The following is an 18,233-nucleotide window of genomic DNA, read 5'->3' as shown; positions in this document are numbered from 1 at the left end:
CTAAAATAGACTTCGAGATGAAAGTGAGGATTCTCCCATTTCTAGCCATGATCATGTTAACTGAAACCAGACTAGCTCTCTTGACATTAACAACTATAAAACTGCACACTGAATAAAACATATGAAGTCACTGTGTTTAGGTACCAGACAACAGGTAGCACAAGACTGCAATTCCTGAGAGGATGGACATTTACAGGGTGAGCCCTTAGATAAACAAGTTATTTGCCAAAGAACAGTTTCCCAACTGCAGTGCAGATAGCTGGGATCTGAGCACAGGACAGCAGTTCTGCAGCAATGAGGACATTCAGGGCAGCTGGTGAGGGTGGAGTCTCTGAGGTATGGTATCAAAGAAGAACTGTGCAGAGGTAAGCACCAGATGTCCTTGTGGAGTCTTCCCCAAATTCCTGGCTGAGGGCGAGGCTGCATCAATACACAGACAAGACTATCCAAGGCTTACCAGAGAGGTAAGCCTTAAGGAAGAACTATCCCAGAATGGAGGAGAGTAAGAAAACACAATAATGAATTGCAACACTGGATTCTGGATTGCACCATAAGGTGGACAGCAGTGGGACAACTGATGAAACTCAAATAAGGTCTGCAGATCAGTTAACAGCATCATGTCAATATTAGTTTTCTGGTTTCAATAATTTTATTAAGGCTATGCAACATTAGAGGAAGCTGAATGAAAAACACCAATTCACCATACTATTATTGCAACTTCTTTGTAAGTCTAAAATTATTTTAAAATAAGTTAGACAGTAGTTTAAATGTTGCATATAAAAACGCAATAACGATAATGAATACTTCCTAACGATTCAATCAGGATGCCTTCACATGCTCCCTCACACCTGAAATAAGTGTTATGTATCTAAGGCTCTCTCTTCAGCGTTTTGTATCTAAGGCTCCCCTGCCCTTTGGTGTGGCCTGGTTTAGCCAGTCCAAACCAGATGCAGATAGTTGTGTGGGAAGCTTGGCGACACAGACAGTTCCACTATCACCCACAAGATAACTGGTCAATTGTGGGCTGGGCTTAAAAGGTGGGCTGATGATCCCCAGTGCATGATGAGCATGGCAGTAAATGCACAGGGAGACTAGGTTCCCATCCACCAAGGGAAGCCTGCGCTAGAGTGTCCACCTGGACAGGAAGTGATGGACACAGTCCTGAAAGCACAGCAGGCACTGCTCCCACCCACCAATGGGCAGCCTGCCTGGAGAGTCAGCCGTGGACGTCAAGGCTGGAATTCCCTTTCTGGCTCAGCAAAATTACCAGAGACCAAACCATGGACACCATAGAACTCCTTTACCTAGTCAACACTGTCTGACTCTTTCGTGACGTAAGTCTCAAACCAAGAACACCAACAGGGACAGGGCCACACATCTCAACACTGACACCACACCCCCTTGACACTCAGAATGCTTAAGTCCTGAATCACAAGATCTCAACTTCTTTTTTGGAAAGGTGTTTCTTTATCTCATGATTTACAAAGATACAAAGACTAGATCAGAAGGACCAAAATACTTTCTGAAATTAGAAACAAAATTATTATAACATTCAAATAGAATCATTCCCACGAACAAACCATGACTCACAGAATTTAATTACTAAGTAGCTGTCGTTTTTATACCTCTTTCCTTTTAAATTTATTCTTTTTTATTTTAAAAAATAAATAGAGATGGAGTCTCCCTATGTTGACTCGCTATGTTGATGAGAATGGTCTCAAACTCCTGGCCTCAAGTGATTCTCCCATCTCGGCCTCCTAAAGTGCTGGAATTACAGGCATGAGCCACCTCTTGCAGCTTAAATGTATTCTGTAGCGCTAGTTCTTCCCCCGCCCCAGGATAAAAGTTAGGTCAAATCCCATTAATTTTTCTGGTGATTTTATTTAATAAATATCTGCCCGTGACTCATTTAAAATGGCCTTACGTATATAAAAGTGAAAACGACAATCTTGATTTAAACTTACATTTTCACTGTCTCTTCCAGTTCTGATCTGCAGTCAAGTGGAAGCCTGAACTCGAGGAAGGGAAGGCCCTCTGACTCATGATTTCCGACCTAGCACGGTTAAGAATCTTCCCCCATTTGCTGACTTAGTTTCTGAATCTACTGTGTTTAGGGATCAAGGAGAGAAGCCAGGGAGCAATAGAGTTCTTCCTTGATGGGCAGCATTGTGGTGATCTAACATTGACACTGTCCTGAGGTTGCAAATACTTGAAACTGACTCTTTCCTTTAGGGGAGACTTTTGGCTTCTAGGCAGAAATCTCTCATCTGAGCTTCCTTTGATGAGGGCAATTTCATCTGGATATTTACAACCCTTATCCACCATGCAAAGTTTCTGATTCAAATCCAGGCTGCAACCGAGCTGACAGGAGTGGTGCAGACAATGATGTAGCCAAAGCAGATAGGTACCTGCCATTCACCGACGACGTATAAATGTTTCCAAAGCGCCTGAGGCCTGGAAACTCCGGTGGCTGGTTGGGGGATCATGGCCAGGGGCGGCGGAGAACATCTGAGCCCCTGTGTGACCTGGGTCTCATTCGGGCTATGGGGTGCAAACAGGTTCCAATCTGCGAGGAGGATGCACTAAAGTGACCCGCTTAGGCTGCAAAACCAGGTGCACTGTGGCAGGCACGACTCGCTGAGCTCCATTTTGGAGGCGGGGAACTCTGAGGCGGCGACTTGACACCCCTCCTGGGCAGCCAAAACAAACCATTGCGGAGGATTCTTGTCCCACGCAAGGAGCGACCTCAGCCATGAACTCTGCAGCATCACCAGTGTCCAGAACGCCCGGAAGTGGCAACGCCTACTGACACCAAGGCGGCCACTGAAACGGAAACTTGGTGGCCAAGGCCGCCTCACCCATGCGCCTGCGCGAGCTCTACTGACGACGCCTGCGCACTGCAAGGTGGGCGCCGCTCTCCAGTTTCTAAGCAGTCTCCTACTGCCGTCTAGTGTTGGCTACTGGAATATCGGCTAAAATTCCCCCAGAGAGAGCGCCTCGCAGGCCTTTTGACCAACTGTTGTGAATTGATACACTGCTATGTTTGCTGCATTTTACAGTGAGCCTTGACCCCACAATTGAATGCTATTATAACCCCTACAAAAACTAATTGACAAAAAAGACCAATGGGTTAGGGTGTGAAGGCTACTGGGTAATACAGGTCCAGGTGGTCTTATATTAAACTTGTTAATCCAAGTCCATGGAAGTCCTGGGAGGAAAAGTTCTCAACAGATCTTAGGGCCGCTTCGTAAGTTGGCCTCAGGTGATCTTCTCCCAACACTGATTCGTTGGAACCATCCTGGGTTAAATTAATATGGAATGTGTTATCAGGCAACATTGTTTACCATTAAAAAGTCCCTCAGTATGTACTTAAAAGGACTGTGACTGGACACTTAGACCCAGATGACTGTGTAACCTGGACTACAAAAGAAAAAAAAAGTTTAAAAAATAAGCCTTGGTTTTCCACAGTGGAGTTTCTTGTTCCTGAGTATAACACTTGTATGCTTTGGAAGCTACACTTAAAGGCTGACAGAAGCTCATGGTTCCTGTCATGTATTGGCTATTATTTTTGCTTGGCTAAACTGCACCGTTGCTCGGTGGAGTCACCAGATATGGGAGTGACGAGCTTCAGATGATGCCAGTCTCAGTACCAATTCTCTTCAATCACATAAGAGACCTTAACTGAGAACCATCTGGCTGAGCTGGGTCAATCCTCAGAACTGTGAGAGGTAATAATAAAGTTATTGTTGTTGCTTTCAGCCATTAAGTTCTAGGATGGTTTGTCATGTAGCATTGGATAACCTGAACCTTTCCACTACATGATGACGGTTTTAATCAAATATGCACAAGGATATGCAGCTGAAAACCCAAAATGCCATCCAATATGGGTCTAGGCACAAAGTAGGATGAATTCTGAAAACGTCGTATTTTGATGCAGAAGAGAGTTGTACTTAATTCATATTGCAAACAGTGGATAGAAAAAAAATTGTGGAAGAGCTTACAATGGAATTGAGATGGAGAAAGTTGGGAGGACATAGAGGTGGATGAAACTGAGAGGTGTCTAGGACACCTCTCAGTTCCTTTATTTGATGGATGCTACCCTAACACTTTGGTAAAATCAATTTGCAAAATCAATCATTTGGCATAGGTAGGAACTTCCTGCAGTTGAGCCCCTGGAATGATGGATATGCTTAATCTCAATAAATTTTGGAATTAATCTCATGATTATCAGAAAATCCCATATTTGTCTTCATCCCATAATTATCTGAAAATTTTGCTTGTCGTGCCTCTACTGTCCCTCAAGCCATGGACGCAGAGTTTATTCCCACGTACAGGTTTCTCTTTCCCATGAACAAATGTTATAATGCCCCTCGACACTCCCAACTTCACTTTCAATTGTATCAATCTCTGAATAATCGATTTGTGTCTTTGCTGATTTTCTCAATTGAATGTCTGTTTCTTACTTGCAACCACTATGTAAGATCAGCAGCATACTTCCTGAGTTCAGATTGACATTCACATGCAAAAGACAACATAGCTTTAGCTTGGCACCAGGATTTTAAAAACAGGAAGGACATCTAACATGTCAGCATGAAAGAGTTAGATTCATCTTTATTGGGAATACTTACAACTATCGAGGTGTTGCTTTCCAGCCGCCAAAATAGGCAGTTCAATTGAAAGGAGTAAGACCGTCTGGTTGGTGGTATGGACCATTCCTCAAACAGGACAGGCAAAAATAGCTTATATCAGTTTATGAGTGTAGCTCCCAACATACACAACTGTCATGCTCAGTAACAAAAGACTCCACCCATGGCAGCCAAGACTTAATTCCTACACCATGTTTTGTAGTTCAGGTTATGTAATCTTTCTGAGGCTATGTGTCTACTCACGTCCTTGTAGTCCAGATCAAGGGTCTTTGAAATGATAAACAATGTTGCCCGATAACACAGTCAGTACTCCACATTAATTTTAACCCAGTATGTTTCCAAATCAAAGAAATCGGAAATGTAGCTTCCCGTTCCAAAATGGTGTCATAGAAGCAAGCTGGCTTCACTCCCCCAACTCCCACAGAAAACCAAAACCAAATATACAGTGCAGAGATTAACACCAGAAATATCCAATAACTCAAATATGAAGACAGAACAGTTTCCAGGGCCACAGAGAACTGAAAAGAACTCTGAGCAGAGGGTAAGAAAATCCGACTTCCACATTTGTGACTCCCCTCCCTCCATTCTGCAGGGCACCAAACTTGTGGAATATTTTCCCCCAATCCACTGTTTCTACACTAGGAAAAAAGATCAAGGTGAACAACCAGTTTCCCCACTATCTTGGGTTCCCTGGCAGGAGACCTGTCATTTTTTTTTTTTTTTTTTTTTTTTTTTTGAGACGTAGTCTCGCTCTGTCGCCCAGGCTGGAGTGCAGTGGCCGGATCTCAGCTCACTGCAAGCTCCGCCTCCCGGGTTCATGCCATTCTCCTGCCTCAGCCTCCCGAGTAGCTGGGACTACAGGCGCCCGCCACCTCGCCCGGCTAGTTTTTTGTTTTTTTTTTTTAGTAGAGACAGGGTTTCACCGTGTTAGCCAGGATGGTCTCGATCTCCTGACCTTGTGATCCGCCCGTCTCAGCCTCCCAAAGTGCTGGGATTACAGGCTTGAGCCACCGTGTGGGGTGCTTCTGATGAGAGCCTTCTTGCTAGTGGGGACGCTACAGGGTGTCAAGGCAGCATGCGGCATCCCATGGCGAGGGGGCTGAGGATGCTAGCTACTCTCTCTTCTTTTTCTTATAAAGCCACCAGTCCTACCACCATGATAACCCATTAATCTATTAACCTATTAATTCACGAATGTATTAATTTATTTATGAGAACAGAGCTCTCACGACCCAATCGCCTTTTTTTTTTTTTTAAAGACACAGTTTTGCTCTTATTGCCCAGGCTGGAGTGCAGTGGTGCGATCTCGGCTCACTGCAACCTCCACCTCCCGGGTTCAAGTGATTCTCCTGCCTCAGCCTCCTGAATAGCTGGGATTACAGGCGCCCACCACCATAGCCAGCCAATTTTTTATATTTTTAGTAGAGACGGGGGTTTCACCGTGTTAGCCAGGATGGTCTCGATCTCCTGACCTCGTGATCCGCCCATCTCGGTCTCCCAAAGTGCTGGGATTACAGGCTTGAGCCAACGCGCCCGGCCAATTTTTGTATTTTTAGGAGAGACAGGGTTTTATCATGTTGACCAGGCTAATCTTGAACTCCTGACCTCAAGTCATCCGCCTGCCTCGGCCTCCCACAGTGCTGGGAGTACAAGCGCAAGCCACTGTGCCCGGCCTCCCAGCATAATTAATTATTAATTATAATAATTACTAGTAGCTCCCTCTTTCAGTCTCAAGTGTCATGATTTTTCCATTGATGGCAAAAACCGCAGTTACTTTTGCACCAACCTAGTATTAGAAAAATACAGAAGTAAATTAGAAACTACAGTTGTGACGAATGCAAAGGAGAAGAAACAATGTGAGGAAAGCAAATGGGGGATCCATCCTCCTCCAAAATAACAGAAACGAGGTATCATCCTGATGAGGCGACAGAAGAAACAACAAGTGACAATTAGATGAGGCAGAAGAAGGGAGAGAGCATTACAGGCTTGGGAGCAGCAAGGAGTGAAAGGTAAGTGAAGATTCTGCATTGTATTTTAAATATGTCCTTGTAATCATCACCATTTGATTTTATTTTCATCATTTTTAATAAAACAAAGAACTTGTTTTTTGCTAACAGCAAGAAAACTGGAGGAGTTTTTTTGTTTGTTTTTTAATCTATTTTTTGAGATGGAGTCTCCCTGTATCACCCAGACTGGAGTGCAGTGGTATGATCTCAGTTCACTGCAACCTCCGCCTCCCAGGTTCAAGCAATTCTCCTGCCTCAGCCTCCCGAGTAGCTGGGACTACAGGCATGCACCACCATGCCCGGCTAATTTTTGTATTTTTAGTAGAGTCAGAGTTTCACCATGTTGGCCAGGCTGGTCTCGAACTCCTCATCTCAAGTGATTCGCCCACCTCGGCCTCTCAAAGTGCTGGAATTACAGGTGTGAACCACCACGCCCGGCCAAGGAGTAGTTTTTTAACTGACTTAATTATAACAGATTAAATCAGGGCAGCTAGTGACTCTGATATTTAAACACATAGGGAGTAAATCTAATTTTCCCCTATCAAAAAAAAAGTATACAAGTAATATAGTCTCTCAGGATTAAAGGCAACATAATAATCACTCATTGAAGTTGCAGTAAATGCTAACAAGGCATGTTTCAATTTTAGGCTGACAAGACACACAACAGGCCCAGTGCAGTGTCTCATGTCCATAATCTCACCATGTTGGGAGGCTGAGGCAGGAGGATCCTTGAGCCCAGGAGTTCAAGGCTGCAGTGAGCTATGATGGTGCCACTGCACTCCAGCCTGGGTGACAAAGCAAGACTGTCTCTAAAATGAAATTTAAAATAAAAATAAATTTAAAGAGTGAGGTGGGGGCCAGAATTTGAGGGCTGAGGAAGGAAGTAGAGGAGCCAGACAGGCCAGGTCTTACCTCAGCTTCTTTCCTCAAGGTCACCGAGGTACTGGGCAGGACCAGCTCACAGTGACAGGGTACACAGGTACGCACAAAACTTATGGACTACATGAGCCGCTCCATTATCCACAATGCAAAAGGCCCCATGCCACAAGGATAGCAAGCTCACCCTGTTGGAGTCAAGAGTGATAGGCTCAAGGGCTACCCTGAACTTGACAGCTGGATCCTGCGTGTTGGGCTTGACCACTTGGTGCACGGAGATGATCTTCAACTCTATTTAAAGTGTTTATATTGTATGTAAAAATAAGTAAGTAAATATGGCCGGGCATGGTGGCTCACACCTGTAATCCCAGCACTTTGGGAGGCCGAGGCAGGCAGGTCACCTGAGGTCAGGAGTTCAAGACCAGCCTGGCCAACATGGTGAAACTCCCATCTCTACTAAAAAAAAACAAAAAACAAAAAACAAAAACAAAAAAACAAAAACTAGCTGAGCATGGTGGTGGGCACCTGTAATCCCAGCTACTCCGGAAGCTGAGGCAAGAGAATTGCTTGAACCCAAGAGGCAGAGGTTGCAGTGAGCCAAGATTGCACCACTGCACTCCAGCCTGGGCAACAGAGTGAAACTGTCTCAAAAAATAAATAAGTAAATACATTTTTTAAAGATACAGACTAAATAAAACTCTCACAATGGAAGGCTTCGCTCCAGCTAGCTAATGTTTATATTCTTAGTGTCTTTAAGGAATCTGTGCCTCAAACGAAAAAACAGGCAAAAGAAAGGGAAAAAAAGAAAATAAAAATTTAAAAAAGGAATCTGATGTGTAAATAGTCCTGTCTTTTTACAAAAGGCTGGCTTGGTGTTTTGTTGTCTTAAAGCTTAGGTACAAAGTTTCTGAATTAGTTCCAGGTTCCTCTATTTAAAACTTAGACCCGGTGTGTCTGAAGTCCCCAAGTAGACAGGGTAGTCAAAGCATGTTCAAGGACAGCAAGAAGGGGACAGTGGCTGCAGGAGTTAGAAAAAGGTTTTTGGGAGTGAGCAAGGTGAGGCTGGGATGGGGTCAGCCCACACTGTAGGCAGCCTGTGCTGTTGGCCATGAGGAGGAGCTTGGGCCTCATTCTAGGAATCATGAGATGCCACTGAAAAATGTGACTCATTTTTGAGGGTGACCTTCAGAAAAGACCTGGGCAGAGCTTTGGCCTCACAGAGGCCAGAGTGCATCCTGGGAGGTCACTGAAGAGGCAGGGCAAAATCCAGGTGAAAGGAGGCGGTGTCTGGACCAGGGTGCAGAGACTGGAAGTAAATAGAAGAGTTCTAATTCATCACAGTGTCATGACTTGGTGGTGGGTAGAATATCCATTCAATCAAGTAGCTATTTAGTGAGCACCTACCATGTGCTGGGCATTCTTTTGGGCGCTGGGTACAACAAAGGAAGGAACAGGAATTAGTCAAGGATGATGCTCAAATGTATGGCTTTTATAATGGGAAGATGGTGATGCCATTCCCTTAGACAGGAACTCCTGTGAGAGTGCTGATGTGGAGGAGAAGATAATGAGTCATTTTGCATTGGAGGTGCCTGTGGGACATCCAAGTGGAGGCGTCAAGTGGCCAGGTGGATACACAGATCCAGAACTCAACTGAGCGCTCCAGACTAGACATTGAAATACAGGAATCCTCTGCATTTTGACTGTGGCTGAAGCCATTATGTGGATAAGATCACTCAGCACAAAATATATGGTGTGAGAGTCCAGGAGGGAAGAATTACTCGAAAAAAAGAGAGAAGAAAGATCAGCCAGAGAAGCAGAAGGAAAATCAAGGCAGTCTTACATCACAAAAGCTAAGGGAAATAAGTATTTTGAGAAAGAGGAAGTGGTCGACTGTGTCAATTGCTATCCAGTTGCCCAAGATCATGCAGCTAATAAGGGGCAGAATGGAAATTTAAAATCAGGTCTACCTATATAATAAACAGAACTTGGGCAAATGGCTTACCATCTGGAAACAAGGTCAGACCCCTACCTCACACCATATGCAAGTATACATTTTAGCTGAGGTAAAGATCTAAAAGTAAAATACAAAATAATCTTTCTTAAATACAAAAAGTTCTACAATCTGAAAAGACCCTCTTAAGGCAAGACAGGAAACAGAAACCATAATAGAAAAACCTAGATATTTTTTAACAGACTAGAGGAAAAGGTTTGCAGCACATTCAATAAGACATAGGGTTAATATCCCCCATATACAACTCAACAAGAAAATGATCAGAAGAGATTAACAGATGGTTTGAAGGTGGATGCTGATACCCATAAATATGTAAAAAGATAATCACCTCTCTAATATTCAAGGGAATGCAAATAAAGCAATAATGAGATCATGTTCTTTGGATTAGTAAAACATTTAAAAACTGATCACACTGTGGGAAAAATAAATACTAAAATCTTTTTGGTATTGTATTTACCAACTCCTATTAAAATTTTAAGTGTAGCTCTACTTCTTAATCCAGGCACTTGATACACAGGTGTATTCACTTCATGAAAATTCATAAGCTCACTACTCTATTAAGTCTATCAACTCTATAAAAAATGTGTTTGTACACTTTTTATATTACATTATTCTTTAATGCTTCTAAAAGAAACTGAAATACACAAAATGTACACACCCAAGAACTCAATAATCCCAATTATGTGATACTTTTGTTCATTTTGCAAATAATAACAAAAAGGCAAACAACCCAATTTTTTTTAATGGGCAATGGATATGAATAGGTAATTGACAAAAAAGCAAGCCCAAATATAGATAACAAATATGGAAAAATACCCAGTCTCCTGAGTGGGCATAAAAATGCCAAAGGAGCTGTCACTTTACACCTATAAATTTAAGAAGTGATAACGCTGGCCAGGCAAGATGGCTCATACCTGTAATCCCAGCACTTTGGGAGGCCGAGGTGGGTGGATCACTGGGGTCAGGAGTTCGAGATCAGCCTGGCCAACATGGTGAAACCCCATCTCTACTACAAATACAAAAATTAGCCCAGTATGGTGGCACATGCCTGTAGTCCCAGCTACTTGGGAGGCTGAGGCAGGAGAATGGCTTGAACCCAGGAGGTGGAGGTTGCAGTGAGCCGAGATCTTGCCACTGCATTCCAGCCTGGGTGACAGAGCGAGACTCTGACTCAAAAAAAAAAAAAAAAAAAAAAAAAAAAAGAAGTGATAACACCCACTTCTGGGGTCGGGGTAAGGAGGCTCCAAAACATTACTGGTGAAAAATATGAATTATTAATAGCTTTTTGGGGAAAACAATCTGGTAATATTAATTAAATATGTATACTCATTGACCTAATAACTCTGTGTTTATAATTTACTTATAAATGCACCAGTGCATAGGGACATATGTCTGAAAATATTTTGCGTAGTGTGGGGAAAATACTGGAAAACTTCAAAAACTAAAAGATCCACAATGCTGAACTGATACTACAGCACATTGTGCAACTATTACAAAGAATAAATTAGAATTAGATATACTGCCCTGGTGAGATGCCCATGAAATATTAGGTGACAAAAGGTAAATTGATGCACATGGTTTTGATTTTGTTACTTTTTTTTATGTCCTTATATAAGTTTGTAGGGAAGAGAATATGGTTTATAACTCTGCAGGCAGAAAGCCTGTAGCCAAACCCCAGCTTCACCAACTCCTGTATGTGATCATACACCCGGGCCTCAGTTTCGTCAACTGTAAGAGGGGTTAATAATAACATGCATCTTGCAAGCTTGTCATGAGTATGTGATAATTTCTAAAAAGTGCCACAGATGCCTGGTGCACAATTCAGTAACAGCATGAGTACACTGTACGTGAGAATGCAGGACATGGAAGATGAAAACACGCCACACTGGTCAGGTGCGGTGGCTCATGCCTGTAGTAATCCCAGCACTCTGGAAGACTGGTGGGTGGCTCACCTGAGGTCAGGAGTTCCAGACCAGCCAGGCCAACATGGTAAAACCCTGTCTCTACCAAAAATACAAAAATTAGCTGAGCATGGTGGCGCACGCCTCTAATTGTAGCTACTTGGGAGGTTGAGGCAGGAGAATCACTTGAACCCAGGACGTGGAGCTTGCAGTGCACTAGCCAAGATCATGCCACTACACTCCAGTCTGGGTGACAGAGGGGGACAAAGAAAAGAAAAGAAAGGAAAAAGAAAAGAGAGAGAGAAGGAAGGGAGGGAGGGAGGCAGGAAGGCAGGAAGGCAGGAAGAAAGGAAGAAAGGAAGGAAGGAAGGAAGGAAGGAAGGAAGGAAGGAAGGAAGGAAGGAAGGAAGGAAGGAAGGAAGGAAGGAAGGAGAGAGAGAGAAAAGGAAGGAAGGAAGGAAGGAAGGAAGGAAGGAAGGAAGGAAGGAAGGAAGGAAGGAAGGAAGGAAGGAGAAAAAAGAAAACACACCACACTGTTCCCAGGTGGCCTCAGGTGGGTGGCGCTGGAGGGGTGGGACACAGGTGATTAACATTTTGTATCAATTCAACTTGTTACAGCATGTGTTACTTTTGTAATTTATTTTGATTTCCTTGCCAGAGGGCAAATGAGAGATCCCTTTTGTAATTTTTTAAAGAGCCACTAAAATAGAAGGGGTAGAAGAACGAACCAGGTAGTCTGCCCTGAACTCACCATGTGCTCTAGGAAGGCATGGGAAGGGGACCTGGGCAGGACAGAGGGCCCAGGAAAGCCTTCTGCCCCAACAAGTGACCCCAACCCACTCCGGCCCTGGGCAAATGGCTGTTCCTCTCCAGACCCCAGATTCCCTCCTCTCCCGAACTGAGCTGCCAGAGGTCCCCGTGTATAAAGCATGTTTCTTCCTACCAAGGGTGAGCTGGAGTTCCGGTCCCACGGGTGTGACTGTGGGACTCTGTGCCAGACACCTTCTAAGGGCTCTACCCCTGCAACCCATCTAATCCCTCATCAACCCTCTGACTCAGGTACTATGTCATCCCCATATTGCAGGTGGGGAAAACTGAGGCACAGGAAGGTTCAATCACTTGCAGGGTGCTGGGACATGGTGGCTGACGCCTGTAATCTCAGCACCTTGGGAGGCTGAGGCAGGAGGATGGCTCAAGTTCAGGAGTTCGAGACCAACCATGGGCAACCTGGTGAGATTGCTCTCTCTCTCTCTCTCTCTCTCTATATATATATATATATATACACACACACATATACACACACACACACACACACACATATATATATATATATTTTTTTTTAATTACAAAACTTAGGCCAGGCGCAGTGGCTCATGCCTGCAACCCTAGTACTTTGGGAAGCCGAGGTGGGCAGATTACTTGAGGTCAGGAGTTCGAGACCAGCCTGGTCAACATGGCAAAACCCCGTCTCTACTAAAAATACAAAAATTAGCTGGGCGTGGTGGTGCGTGCTTGTCATCCCAGCTACTCAGGAGGCTGAGGCAGGAGAATCTCTTGAACCTGGGAGGCGGCGGTTGCAGTGAGCCAAGATCGCACCATTGCACTCCAGCCTGGGTGACAAGAGCAAAACTCCATCTCAAAAAAAAAAAAAAAAAAAAAAAGTAAAATATTATTTATAAAATAAAATTTAAAAAATATACATATTTTTAAATACACATTTTTAAAAAGCACTTGCAGGCTCTCACACACTGGGTATCCAGGATTCACACACAGGCAGCCTGGCTCTAGACGCGGGGCTTCAGTGCCTCCGTCGTCTCAGCCTGTGACTTACCTGCTCCCAACCTCAGTTTACTCCACTGTGAAATGGGCTTCCAGATACTCACCTCGTGAGTTTGCTGCAAGGGTAAATGGCATCGGGCTTGGACCTGGGAGAAGGAAATGTTTTTAAAATGGACACCTTTGTTACCTCAGTCCTTGCGGAGAGATGTGCCAACGCCCCGGGCCTCTGCCATGTAAGTTCCTGTTGAGTTGTTCAATGTTCCACTGAGAGGGGGAGAGACAAGCAGGACCGGGATCCCGGCCCCGGGTCTTCCGGAAACGGCGGGGCGAAGCCTGTGCGGCCCTCCCTGCTGAGCGAGGCGGCCTGTCATTGCCATGGGCGCAACCCAGACTCCAACCACAGTGCATCCCGCCCTGGCCCTGCCAGGGAAGGAAGCTGAGTCTGGGGTCTGCTGGGCCAGCAGGGAAGTCCCAGCAGGGTGTGAAGCAAGACTTTCCGGGCCACTCCCGGAATCCCCCAGCAGATAAAGGCGGCCCCGCCACCTGGCTCTCCTAGCGGTCTCCCCGCCCCTGCCGCCCTGCCGCTATGTCCCGCGGCTGTGCGCTGCTTGCCTGGGCTCTCCTCGGCCTCCTTCGACTCGGAGAGGCTCAGAAGACAGAAGCCCCGGCCTGCTGCAGCCCTATAGTGCCCCGGAACGAGTGGAGGGCCCTGCAGTCAGAGTGCACCCAGCGCCTGAGCCTGCCCTTGCACTATGTGGTGGTGTCGCACACGGCGGGCAGCAGCTGCAACACCCCAGCCTTGTGCCAGCAGCAGACCCAGAATGTGCAGTCCTACCACGTGAAGACACTGGACTGGTGCGACGTGGGCTACAAGTGAGTGCGGCGGGGAGGCACGGGCTGGACCAGGGACCCCAGAGGCAAAGGTGTGCAAGTGCCCGCCAGCGGGACCGGTTCTAGGCCGGGTGCTGGGGCCACCTGGCTGACACCCCGAGCAGCTTACTGAACCTCACAGGGTCTTCATTTCTTCCTCGGGTCACCGCGTGGGCCAGTGCAGGTGCTCATAGAACCAAGATGCGTGAGGGCCGGGGATGGGCTGAAATCCAAGCCCCGCTTCCCCGGAGGAAGGGGCAGACTTTGCCTAACACGCACCAAGGTGTCCGCGGCGCCTTATGAAGGCGCCCCTTCCTGATGCCTGGTGCCTTTGTTAGGAGGCAGAAAAGCAGGCTGACTCAGTGCGGAGCTGGGTTCCAGAGTCAGCTCAGCTTATTGCTGGCTGAGGCCTGGGGCAGATCCCTCCCCAGCTGGGGCAGGTCCTCCCGGCTTCAGCTTCCTCCTCCGCAAAGTCAACGGGATCGCGGCCCATCTGCTCCTTAAATGAGCCAATACAGGCAAAGCACCTAGGAACTGCCTGGCACACAGGGGCCCGCAAAGCCACAGGCTATTGCCATTAGGCACCTACTATGTGCCAGGCAGTGTGCCAGATGTGGCATGGAGAACGGTGCCACTCTAGCCTCCTGGGGCTGAAAGACCCGCAAGGAGAAAGAAGCCCAGGCCACAGGTGAATTCAGACGGTGATAGAGGCGATGGATAAAAGGAGGTGAGGGAGGGTGACCTCAGGCTGGGACCAGACCCACACAGGCTCCTTGAAAGGGTGGGGCAAGGGAAATTCCCTGAGAGTGGCTGCCTTGGCTCTGGGATCGGGGAGCTGACAGAGGAATGCTGGTGGCAGAGGGTGCTGGGGGCAAAGCCAACGGGGCTGAATGGGTGGGTCCCGTGGGAAGGACAGGGTGGCTGAACACAGCCGGGGGAGCAGAATGAAATGGGGAAAGGGCCGGACCAGGCAGGGCCTTGTGGACCACAGTGAGGACTGTAGCTTTTACTCCAAGATGGGAGCTACGGGAGGCTTCCCCCTGCAAAGCAGGGACGGGGACTAGTGTAGGTACAAGAGACTCCCTCTGGCTGCCATGGGGAGAAGAGATCATAAGGGGTGCCGGCTGAAGCAGGTCCGGGGCCATGCCTACCAGCTACCTCCTCCTTATAATGGGCTGCAGTCCAGCCTGAGGATTTCCAAGGGAAGGGAACGTTTGAATCCTGCAAGCTCTCAGACCCAGGTAGCATCGGAATCCCCTGCAGAGCTTACTGGAGGAACGCACAGGTCCCCAGATCCCCAGGTCCCCAGAGTCCACTTCAATAGACCCCACCCAGGGAGCACATGCTCTCAGGACCTGGTAAGGCTGTGTCATGAAAAAAAGAAAAAAACCCCACCCAGAGAAGTCTAGAGGTTTCCAAAGGTATTCCCAGCCCTTCCAGTTCAAGATTTTATCAAACAATCCAACGTCAACGTTTTGTTTCCAAGACTCAGGCGCTCCAATTCTAAGCGTTCCCATGAGGTCACGAAGGCCCAAGCCTGGCTCTACAGCCTCAGGTCCACGTCACCACATACAGAAGCAGCCAGTGTCTGGCCCTCAGCTTTTAGGATTCAGAATCTGGTTCTAACATTCTGAATCCCCTTTACATGTCATGTCACGTTCTCTCTCTGAGCCTCGTTTCTTCACCTGTAAATGGGGCTTTGGACTGTACCCGCTTGGCGATGGTGGCTGAGGTTTAAATGAGATGTATTCATGCAACAAATGACCAGGGAGAACCAACCACCCCCGACCCCACCACCATCATGCCAGGCTCTGGGAACATGGCAGGGCCATAACCAGCCAGTCCTAGCAGCCAGCATCACCGGCAGGGCCATAACCAGCCAGTCCTAGCAGCCAGCATCACCGGCAGGGCCATAACCAGCCAGTCCCAGCAGCCAGCGTCACCAGGGCCAGATTCTGGGAGCTGGCTTCCTAAGCAGCAGATTCAGGACTCGAGATTCGGAAGTTCCAACATTCTGTGCATCACTAATGACACTGTGAGTGCGAGGGCTGAGCTGGCACATACTGCAGCTGCAAGGCACTGATCTTTTAGTTCATCCCCATGTGCCATGTCAGACATGCTCAATCGGACCTACTGAATGAATCAGCCTTAAGGATTTGCTGCCAGGCTTGGAAACCTCAAAGAGGCAGGTGCTGGGGCTCCAGGGTCGGTATCTGATTGTGACCCCAACTTTGAGTCTCTGATCCTGTCCCCCAGAGGACCCCAGGGCAGGAAGCAGGCTGGGGCGAGGGCAGAGATCTGAGAGGCAGGGAGCTCTGAGGACCTTGTACAAACTATGTCGCTTTCTGAGTCTCTGCACTCTCAGCTTAAGATGAGGATGGTAAGAGTCCCTGCCTCAGCCAGGCACGGTGGCTCATGCCTGTAATCCCAGCACTTTGGGAGGCCAAGGCGGGCAGATCACCTGAGGTTGGGAGTTCGAGATCAGCCTGGCCAACAGAGTGAAACCCTGTCTCTACTAATAATACAAAAATTAGCCGGGTGTGGTGGCTCATGCCTGTAATCCCAGGTACTCAGGAGGCTGAGGCACGAGAATCGCTTGAATCTGGGAGGCAGAGGTTGCAGTGAGCCGAGACCACCCTACTGCACTCCAGCCTGGGCAACAAGAGTGAAACTCCATCTCAAAAAAAAAAAAAAAAAGAGTCCCTGCCTCAGAGGGCTGTCCTGCAAGGATTCAGTAAAACAGGACTTCCACAAATCCTCTAGGGAGGCAGGAGAGAGCAAGGCACAAGATCACATGGGTGGGGACCACGGAGGCCTGGGTACAAACCCCAGCTATGCACCAGACGGGCTGTGTGACCCCAGGGCAGGTGATTCTACCGCTCTGATTCTATCTATATAAAATGGGGTGATCAGGGTTGCCATGAGGATAAAAAAAAGGTGTATGCAGAGCTGTGCTTGGCACATGGCAGGGGCCCAATAAATGACCACAGTCATTGTTACTATCGTGGGAAATTAAGGGGTGAGAAGGATGCTGGGGAAGTTGTGTGCACCAGGGCAGGAACGGAGGCAGGGTGAGTGGAGGAAGAAGGAGTTGTTCTCGGGAAACCCTCCCTCACTCATCAAGCCCCTCCCACCTCCCCATGCAGCTTCCTGATTGGAGAAGATGGGCTCGTATACGAGGGCCGTGGCTGGAACTTCACGGGCGCGCACGCAGATCGCGTCTGGAACACCATGTCCATTGGCATCAGCTTCATGGGCAACTACATGGGTGAGTGACTGTCCAGCCAGTCGGGATGGGGGCTGACACAGGGCCCTACACTACCACTGCCCTTCAGGGAAGCCCCTGCCTAACTCTTACCTCTGTCTCCTCCAGATCGGGTGCCCCTACCCCGGGCCCTCCGGGCAGCCCAGGGTCTACTGGCCTGCGGTGTGGCTCAGGGAGCCCTGAAGTCCAACTATGTGCTCAAAGGACACCGGGATGTGCAGCGTACACTCTCTCCAGGCGACCAGCTCTACAACCTCATCCAGAATTGGCCACACTACCCCTCCCACTGAGGCCCTGCTAATCTGCCCCCCATTCCTCTCCTCCCATGGCCAAAAACCCCACTGCCTCCTCCTCCAATAAAGATGCAGCTCAAAATGTGTTCCTCAGCAGGTCCCACCACAAACCTCCCCCCCTTCTCTCCCTCCCACAAGACCAAAGCCCGCCCACCCTTTCCCTCCCAGCACTCTCCTCACTGGTGCTTGGAACCCAGAGGCCCCGGCCCTGAACCAAGACCCCGGAGATCCCAGCTCGAGAGCAACATCACAGCTCAGAACCCAGAGGTCTCAGGTCAGAGCCCAGGAATCAGCACCAAAGCGGCCTGGATGTCACCAACAGGGGGTCCTGGGGGTCCTCCTGGGCAGTGAACCACGCTGCAAGACACCCCCTTCCCAACACACAGCCAAAGGCATCCTGCGCAGAACCTTTGCTTGAACTCCTTTGGGGACAGGCTGCTCACTACTCCTCCCAGCTCTGCCCTTGCACTGTTTAGAGAGTGTACAAGCTTTACCTAGGCCTGAGTCCCAATCTGCCTCCGAGGCACACAAAGGTTCCAGTTATACCCCCTAATTTCTCTTCCTCCACATTTCTCCCCACTCCACC

General features: G+C 47.7%; 3 protein-coding genes across 3 annotated transcripts in view; all 3 read left to right on the top strand.

The window, feature by feature from the left end:
• SYMPK (symplekin scaffold protein) overlaps positions 1-18,233 on the top strand; it is a 278,017-nt gene that overhangs the window by 40,303 nt on the left and 219,481 nt on the right. The window lies entirely within an intron of this gene.
• The window catches only part of CCDC8 (coiled-coil domain containing 8), a 323,648-nt gene that overhangs the window by 248,192 nt on the left and 57,223 nt on the right, over positions 1-18,233 (top strand). The gene's annotated exons all lie outside the window — the stretch shown is intronic.
• On the top strand, positions 13,508-17,729 carry PGLYRP1 (peptidoglycan recognition protein 1). Its single transcript, XM_050772334.1, has 3 exons — positions 13,508-14,092; positions 17,236-17,357; positions 17,463-17,729. Exons 1-3 carry the CDS (start codon positions 13,806-13,808, stop codon positions 17,642-17,644), a joined length of 591 nt encoding a protein of 196 aa, XP_050628291.1. The 5' UTR covers positions 13,508-13,805; the 3' UTR covers positions 17,645-17,729.

Source organism: Macaca thibetana, chromosome 19 (genome assembly GCF_024542745.1).
Source record: "Macaca thibetana thibetana isolate TM-01 chromosome 19, ASM2454274v1, whole genome shotgun sequence".
In the NCBI taxonomy this organism is placed as follows: domain Eukaryota; kingdom Metazoa; phylum Chordata; class Mammalia; order Primates; family Cercopithecidae; genus Macaca; species Macaca thibetana.
This window is presented reverse-complemented; position numbering and strand designations above follow the sequence as displayed.

Coding starts and splice junctions, on each gene's coding strand:
- PGLYRP1 (XM_050772334.1), top strand. CDS start 13,806: ATGTCCCGCGGCTGTGCGCTGCTTGCCTGGGCTCTCCTCGGCCTCCTT. Junction 14,093..17,235: donor TGGTGCGACGTGGGCTACAA/GTGAGTGCGGCG, acceptor CTCCCCATGCAG/CTTCCTGATTGGAGAAGATG. Junction 17,358..17,462: donor CTTCATGGGCAACTACATGG/GTGAGTGACTGT, acceptor TGTCTCCTCCAG/ATCGGGTGCCCCTACCCCGG.